The sequence below is a fragment of the Fukomys damarensis genome, unplaced genomic scaffold (assembly GCF_012274545.1).
Source record: "Fukomys damarensis isolate Sample0158 unplaced genomic scaffold, DMR_v1.0_HiC HiC_scaffold_24, whole genome shotgun sequence".
In the NCBI taxonomy this organism is placed as follows: Eukaryota; Metazoa; Chordata; class Mammalia; order Rodentia; family Bathyergidae; genus Fukomys; species Fukomys damarensis.
In genome coordinates this window covers 6,958,219-6,966,954 of record NW_022900936.1, presented here as the reverse complement: position 1 = coordinate 6,966,954, position 8,736 = coordinate 6,958,219, and the positions used below count along the sequence as shown (strand labels likewise).

The 8,736-nt window shown below is 51.7% G+C and overlaps 1 protein-coding gene across 1 annotated transcript in view; it reads left to right on the top strand.

Moving 5' to 3' along the window:
* Sim2 (SIM bHLH transcription factor 2) overlaps window positions 1-8,736 on the top strand; it is a 43,351-nt gene that overhangs the window by 8,614 nt on the left and 26,001 nt on the right. The window contains exons 5-6 of the mRNA XM_010636612.1: window positions 4,231-4,313; window positions 7,258-7,347. Of these exons, the coding sequence (XP_010634914.1) occupies window positions 4,231-4,313; window positions 7,258-7,347 (173 nt within the window). The remainder of the gene's footprint in view (window positions 1-4,230; window positions 4,314-7,257; window positions 7,348-8,736) is intronic.

Sequence of the window (8,736 nt, the reverse complement as noted above, 5' to 3'; positions counted from 1 at the left end):
CCCCCCCCCCCCCCGTATCTGGAGCAGAGGTGGTGGGGGGAGGAAGCCCAAAGGTCCCCGCCTGAGAACAAAGTAAGAAAAGGAGTATGAGCTGCCTCTCCCCATTTCCCAGACAGGAAAGAGCCAGGGCAGGGGTGTGTGTGTGTGTGTGTGTGTGTGTGTGTGTGCGCGTGCGCACACACGCGCGTGTGTGCAGAGGGCTGTGATAATAGTGCTGCATACTCAAGACGGTGTAGTCAGAAGAGGCGGAAATGTCAGTGCCCGTGTGCACACACAGAAGTAGGGTTCAGGTCCTGGTTATCCCGGACTCCTTTGTTCTTAAAGTCAGCCCTTTAACTACCCTTGCACTTTTGAGGCAGGCGGTGGAACCACTGAGCTGCTTGTGTTTTAGAATAATGACATAGAATGTAAGACCGTCTCCCCATTTCTACGTGGAAGCTCTCCAGGCTGTGCCCGGCTCGGGAGGTGAGGCTCACAAGCAGCGGGCACTTGGCACAGGCAGTGACCTCAGAGTGCGGACCTGGGGCCTGGGACCGGGGCAACACTCACCTCAGCGGCCCCTCCCGGTGTCCTTCCTGCCACCCATTTCCCACCTGGTGTCTGACCCATTAGTTGGAAAAGAGGCTCCAGGGGAGGATTTTTTTTTTCCGGACCTGGAGAGAACAGAAAGGGTCCAGAGACGTCGTTTAGAGGCACACCTGTGGCTCTTCTAGGGCACACAGCTGGGTCCCCTAGCCCCAAACGTCCTCGCACAGGCTCAGGGCACTTGGTGGCCCTAGAAAGGAGCCCCCCAAGCCAACCGCCCACCCATGAGTGCTTTGGGTTTAGAAAGGCCCCTGGGATGGCAGCCCACTGTGAGCTCGATGAAGAGGACCAAGCAATCCCACCATCCCTCTGCCCCCTGCCAGCCCCACTTTGGAGTGCTTTGAAATCTACCCGAGTGGCAGAGTTTCACCCTCCAGCGCCCAGTCCCGTGCTCATCCTGGAGGGGAGGCTGGAGTGGGCCGAGAGGGGAGTGAGAGAGATGCCACAGAGGTGGAGGAGGTAGCCTACCCCACAGCAGTCCCTCTGGGGCGCTGTCTGCAGCAGCCAGGCTGGCGTCCTGAAGGTTAGGTGGGTAAGGGTGAGACAGGGTTGGAACGGGCTTCCCAGATCTGTCCTGAAGTTTTCACTGTCATCAGACTTCTGTGGAGGGGTGAGGGCAGGCACCAGGTGCTTCCTGGTCCTTAACCCTGTTTTCTAGATCCCCAAGGTTGCTGAGTGAGAATAGCTATCTCTCCCCAGTGTTCCTCCCAGCCCTGACTCTAACCCTGGGACCAGCCAGTCTTCCCTGGGGTCCGCTAGATTGTCTGAGGAACGTTGCGAACCATGCCGCTCCTTCCCAAACCACCTTAGTTCTGCGGTCCTGTGTTTACCATCGGGGACCTGCATCTGCAGCCCTGCTAGGATCCCATTTAGCTACTCGGGGAGCTGTTTGTTGAATGACTAGCAGAGAGAAGAGAGATCAAATTTAGCCAGCTTCTGTGGAGGTGCAGCAACCACAAACCCTGGGGACAAGTGAACGGGGTGCCTTGAGGCTAACTGGAAGAAGTGGGGTGTGTAGGCTAGGCTTTCCCTAGGGGCTACCTGGAGTTTCCAGCCTGTCCAGTTGGGAGAGTCCAGCCTCAGTCCATTTGCACAGCACCGGGGTCCCCAGACAGACCCCCAACAATTGGAACCCCAGGAGGCTCAGCTCAGCCTTTTTCCTCTCCACCCACCTGCTTTTCAAATAAACAGATCCCTTTGTTAGATCCAAATAAGGGCCACACGCCCCACTTTTCTGGAGTGCCTATAGCTTTACAGTACCAAGATGCTTTTTTTCCCCCCCTTAAAACCTTATTCAGACTGCATTCAGCCCAAAGTAGGTTTTTATGGGCTGAGTGCAAAGGCCTCACCCATAGTGGTTCCTAATGGAAGAGCTGGCAGCGCTATTGCCTTGGGGTGCGGTGGTATGGGGCGGGGAGGGCTTGGGGAACCATCCTGGGCCACCCGGCTACCTCCTGCCAGATCCGAAAAGGGCATTCATGCCAAATCTCCGCTGACAAAGTGGAGGCCTTTGGAAATTCTAGAAAAGAGCGTAGTGCTATAAGTGGTCAAGCTGCCTTGCAGTATCCGGGTAACTGAATCGTATGGGAAGGCGTCCCATGCCCCCGGTGTCCTGTTGTGTGTAGGAGCCACGGCCTTCAGTGAGGATGTGGAGAGTCCAGCAAGGAAGGCAGGTTCGGGGACCATTCCCAAAGTCAGGCTGTCCCTGAGCCTGGGAGAAAGAAGCCAGCGGGTGGGGGTGGGGGGTGCTTGCCTTGGAACTGCAGAAGGCCAGCCCGGAAGGACCCAGAGCAGGGCAGAGCGGGAGTTAGCAGGCCGTGCGTGAACTCCCCAGAGCAGATTTCCTGGATCCTTATTAAATTTTCTTCACCCACGCCTAGGGACCTCTACACTCTCGTTCTTTCTGTTTTGGCTTAAATGAGGGTAAGGGTCGCCGCCACCAGGCTTCCAAGAGCAAATTGCAATCAAGGTGAAGCTTGGAGGTGGGGGCTGTCTCTCCGGTTAAGGAGCAGTACAATACTGCTACTGTATTGGGGGGACTGTGAGAATCGGCCACCTCCTACGGGGAGACCAGGATTAGCTCCCGATTCCGAGAATCCAGGAGGAGATATTACAATCATCCCTTAAAAAAAAAAAAAAAAGTTGCTAGACAGTTTGCAGGAAGGGTCTCCAAAGCCCCTGTCCTGGGCTGGAGAGGCGTTCTGTGGTGTGGGCAGAGGCGTCCAGAAGCCACGGAGCCGCGGGCACCCACAGGGACAGAGAGGGGACCCAGGATGCCTGTGAGGTGACTCTCCAAAAACCCACGCTGTGGCTGCCCCGAAACATCCCAGCGGATTTGCCACAGCCGGACAGATTTCCCGACCCGGAGCCCCGTGCCTGGTGGCTCCCGACCTGCGGTCCGGTGTGGCGGCGCAGACCCAGCCAGCAGTTAGTTCCCCCGAGGATACGCCCGCTGGGCCTCGATTCAACCTCAAGGGTCACAGCCTCAGGAGGCTGGGGTGAGGGCCGGGAAGGCTAACCGGAGAGCCAGGCTCCCGGCGAGAGGCGAGGGGAGAGCTTAAGGGCCCCGCAGCCCGTGCTGGCCAGGTCTGAAGCCCACGGGAGGCCTGGGCGAGAGGACGCGGACGCTCCCTGGCTGGCAGCTCTGGAGGTGCTGGGGAAGGGCGGTGCAAGGGCTGCGGGCCTGCGGAGCCCGGTTCCTGGGAGGACCCCGCCCAGTTCTGGGCCTGAGTAGCATCCCCACCTGCGGCCTTCCTGCTCCGGTACACCTTGGGGCCGGAGCTCTGGGATGGGAGGGGACGGACCGAAGGCGAAGGCGCCGCGGGGCTGCTTTCCGTTAGGCAGGCAAAGCTGCTCCAGGCTGGCCCGAGGCGGCTCTGGAAAAGGCAGAGCGCGGCGCGGAGGGCGGGCGGGTGGTCCTTGGGGGAGTATTTACTGGTCAAATCGATACCCCGTTTGGCTACGAGGATGGCCAATTTCAAAGCAGATTAGATTACTTTGTGGCATTTCAAATAAAACGGCAATTTCAGAGCGGTGAGCACGTGGGCGACCCCTGGGAGTGGTCAGCGGGAAAGCTCGGTGCAAATGGGCGCCTTTTTCTTTTCTTCTTAGTCATTCGTTCACTCACTTACTTGTTTATTCATTTATTTTATTTTTTGGTACCAGGAATCAAACTGAGGGCCTTGCGCTTGCCAGGCAGGTGTGTGATACATCCTGGCCTTCTTCATTTAATTTTTACGACAAGGTCTCACTATGTTGCCCAGGCTGGCCTTGAACTCACTGTATAGCCCTGGCTGGCCTCACTGTAATCCTCCTGCCTCAGTCTCCCGAGTGCTGAGATTACTGGCATGGAGCCACCTTCCATTCTATTTTTCTTTTTCTTAATTTTATTTTTTATTTTTCTTGGTAGTGGGGATCAAACTCTGGTCCTTGCGCTTGCGAGGCAGGCAGCGGAACCACTGAGCTGAGTCCCCAGCCCCCTTTTTCATTTTTAACTGAGGGCGAAGGGATGACTGCAAAGATGCAGGGCTAAGCCTGCTGGGCACGGGGTGGTGTGGATGTGCAGGGGTGCAGGTGTGGGGGTCCCAGCACCCTACCGCTCACAGGGCACTGCCATTTAGCGGTTTGTTTTATTCCCCTGTCCAGGTTTAGGAGACGCGTGGGGACAGCCCAGCCGTACCGGGCCGCTGGACAGTGTTGCCAAGGAGCTGGGATCGCACTTGCTGCAGGTAGAGCCACTGTTGGGGGGGTGCCACCTCCCTGCTCCATCCTGGTGACCCTGGGTTCAAGGTGTGCCATGAAAACCCAAACTCCAGGGCCACCACAGGCTGCACAGTTCCCAGCGGCCTGGCGTGGCTGCCACTCAGGAGGGACAGGAGCAGGCACTGAGCCTGGTAAGGTGCAGCCTCAGGTCTGTCCCACCCCACCCTGCAGCCTGGGAGTCTCCAGGCCACCTGAGACCCAGACAGAACAGCACCCAGAGTGGGGTCCTTTCCCACCTGGCTCGGCTCCACCCAGCCAGCTCCAGCCAGACCTCCGAGGCGGGCATGCACTTGCCCCGGGGAAAGGGGAGACGGCATCAATAGATTATTTACATTTGGCTCCCCAGAGTTTGTTGCAGACCAGATTATTTTCAAACTTCATCTCTCACTTCGACCACCACCTAGGTGGGTGCTATTAGGTGACATTTTGGTGCTGGGAATTGAACGCACACCTTTCACACTGCACCACATCCCCAGCCCTCTTTTATTTTTTATTTTGAGACAAGATTTCTTTGCTAAATTGCCCAGGGCGGGCTAGAATTGTTAACCCTCCTGCCTCAGCCTCCCAGAGTGCTGGGATTCCAGGTGTGCACCACCACTTCCTGCTTCTTTGTTTTATTCAGAGGAGGAAGAGGAGGCTCTAGGAGGCTAAGTCACACAGCAGGCTGTCCCCCAAGTGGCCTGACACAAGAGCTCCGACTCTGTAGTCTTTGCTTAGTTTGGGGTCAGCCTGAGCTTTGCAGGTGTTGCATTCATTCTGGCCCCACTGGCACCGGGCATGTCCAGGGCAGCCACTGGGCTGGCAGAGGACAGCGATGCCCTACGCCCCTTCCAGAGCCTCATCAAGGACCTATTCATTCCTGCTCCTGTCATTTGTCTCTGCCATCGAAAAATGCCTGGTTGCCCCTGCCGAGAGCTATTTTGCATTTCCTCCCTGTATTTCGTGTTTTCTTTGAAGGAGAAGAAAAACGTTGGCTGCAGGCTTGGTGACTTAGATCTGCGAACCAGCCGTGAGCTCTGTATTTTGACACAGCAGATCTTTTCACATTGCCTAGGTGTGATTTCTTTTTTAAAATGCTGGTGCTGGTGCAGAGAAAAGATCCTGGGGAGAATTCGAGAGCTGGAGGTTTTGCAACTGAAAGAGAGTGTGGTGGCCAGGGCGGGGAAAGGGTCTCGGGAGCCTGCCAGGCTGTTTAACGCCCATGCATATTATAAGCGATCCGGACAGCTAGGTGCCAGAGAACTTCAGTGAAAACACCCCAGACTGCTCCCCTGAACATTTAGTTCCTGGGTGGCATGCGGACGGTCATCTTTGCACTTACTGTACTTGTGAGTTAGGTAATTTGAAGTTTGGAAGGCACGCTGCACGCTTTCCATGAACAATATTATTTATCCTAGCTACTGCTGGCAATTTTTAGGACTGGATGACGATAACTTTTTCCCTTTCACTCGCTTTCCTAGCCATTCTGAAGGGTTTGCTTCCTTCGGTTTATCTTTGTAAATATTTTAGAATTAAGAAACATGCAGAATAAGCCAAAGCATTTAAAACTTTAGAAATGGCTTTCTAGTTCACGTTTCTGAAATGTCACCAGGTTACTTGGGAAAATACTTTGTAGCTGAGTTAGAAACCTAAAAGTAAGGCTTGGAATCAGAGTGCTCACTTCAGTCTTAGCATAGAGCAAGCTAATGACAGTTTCCTGGCAAAGAATTATTGCAGAAGATTGTGTTTTAACAAACTGTAGTTTTGTAGCAAGTTGTATTTGAGACAGCAAAATATAAGGCTATCCACCAAGTTTCATTTCTGCTATGTTCTTTTCTAGCCCCCCTCGAAGAAAGGGGGGCTAAAAAACCCTAAGGTAGTCTGGTTTCAATTACATGCTGTAAAAATAGAATTTGTGGCCAGAAATTAATTTGGAATATTTTTTATGGGAACAGTATTGAAGGTTGTATGGTTCTTTTCGCTGGTTTTATTGCTTTTCTTTGGTTCTGGATCTACAATATGAATGAGTAAATAAAATAGCTTCCTTTTTAAAAAATTATTTAGTCTTTTTATCCTTGATGCATAAATATGATCCTTACCTTTTTATCTATCTGAATTACTTCTTGTACTTTTACTTCATTTTTGGAAGTGTATCCAACACAGGCAAAACTTAGAATTTCATTTGGCTAGTTTTGATTTTTCGGAAGTTGATACTTTTTCTCCTTTACTTTGGCAGAGGTTATTTGATCTCTTACAAAGCCTTAATAGTTAACTCTGTAGACATCGTCTGGTAAAATATTGGGTATTTTGTTTTATTTTCTGGGGATTGGTAGTGGTTGGAATTTATTATTCAAATGGTACTTTGGGGTAACTAGAAAATTGTGGCAAATAAACTGTATGTTCTAATGGTATAAATGAGTCCAATTATGACATTAAATGCTCTATGTAGTGGTAGATGTTCCCTTAAGAACCATAGAGCTCTGGCTTTGTGCTAAGTGTTAAAATAACCCCAAACAACAAAGCCACTAAATTCAGACAGAGCAGGATAGGAATTCTCAAATGTTTTGCATGATTTCTGTGAGGTGGATGTGGTTTTTTTTTTGTTGTTTTTTTTTTTTTTTTTTTTTTTTTTTTTTTTTTTTTAAGTGCTTTAAAAGCATTTGTGAGCCTGGCTTTGGGAATAAACCTTGAATGTTGTTACCTGCATCCTTATGTCCCTGCTCCCCCTTTAAAAATTTTATTTCTGGGTAATTCCCTCTTTCCCTGTGCTGGAGGTGGAACCCAGGTCCACGGGGTGCTAGGCAGGGCTCCTACCACAGAAGCACCCCCAGCTCAGAAGGTTTGATACCTTCAGCCCAGTGACCTCAGTTGCTAGATAAACCTCTGATGTAGAACTGTTCACCGCTTCCCCTGACACTTTCTCTTTTACAGACTTTGGATGGATTTGTTTTTGTGGTTGCATCTGATGGCAAAATCATGTACATATCCGAGACAGCTTCTGTACATTTGGGCTTGTCCCAGGTAGGTATTGCCTAATTTCATGTACAATCAAATCATTCAGCGAAGTGTCAGTGGATCATGACCGCCTTGCCCATCCTGAAAACGTGTCTGTGTCAGCATCTGCTTTGTGTGTGCACATCATGCATAATTGCAAAACCCCACAGCGATTTTCTGCTTATTGCTACGTTGCGCCTTGTGGACTTGCTTTTTCCTTTGGGATTAAGGACCAGTATGTCTTCACCTAGTCAGCCTGGTGCTGAGATTCTGTCCAGTGCCTGTGGACTGTCGCTTACCTAGCAGCCTTAGAAGGCACAGAAAGAGCTTCCCAAGGGGGCTGTACTGTCCACGCTTGCTGGGGCACACATGGCGGGCTCTTGCATGACTGCAAGGCGAGGAACAGCAGTGTGCATCTCACAGCATGAGTCACATGGCTTTGGGGAGACAGAGAAGGGGTAGATTTATGGGTGTTCTTCACATGGAATTCAGGGTCATTTTTACTGAGTTTTTCCAGTTCAGTGGCCGTTTTGGTAAAGCGTTTTATATGATTGTGATAGAAACTCATAAACCTTAATTAGTTTACTACTGTTTTGCGTGGCGAGGTCCTGCTTGCTTTAGAACATTCCAGTCTTACCCGTTGTCCTGGGGCAGCGGACCTGGCTCTGAAGATGGCTCAACCCTCAGAGGAGAGAGCTGCAGCTGCTGCCGGCTTGGCAACCCCGGCAAGCCCAGCTTTGGGGGCAGATCTGGCTGCTGTCTGAGCCTGTGCACGTCAGGACAGGGACACACGGACGGATCACCCCCATGCACATGTCTGATTTGACAAGTGTGGCACCCGGTGGGTGCTAAATGCCACATTTTTATACACGCAGGGAGTGATCAGTGTGACTTCTCACCAGCACGAAGACACTAGAGTTAAGGAAGATAGAGAAAATATCTTGGGTTGTGCTGCCCAGGCACTGTTATAAATAAGCCAAAATGAAACGTGCCAGTCGAAGTGGCTTGAGTTTCTCATTAAAAAGCAGAATCGCCACATTTGGGGTACCCCTATTTTTTTCTGCTAATCCACGTTTGAAAACCCTGTCAGTGTACAATCCTCTCTCCCAGTGGCTGTAGGTCGTTACTCGGACCCACCTGGGTTTATGTGCTTATGTGGCTTTTATGCAAAGCCCTCTGCAAAGATTCACATATCAAACTCTTTCGGTGCTTCCTTGCCCTTCCTCTAGGGGACCTGCCCTCCCAGACAGTGCACCGAGGCGTAGCTCCTGCCCTGTACCACCCTGTGGGACCAGCATGCTTGTAGAATGGACAATATTTTGACAATGTGAAATTTACTATTTCTGTGGGTGGTGGAATATGTGCTACGCGTGCATCGGGCCCTGGGTTCCATCCCCAGCACCCTAAGAATTACGA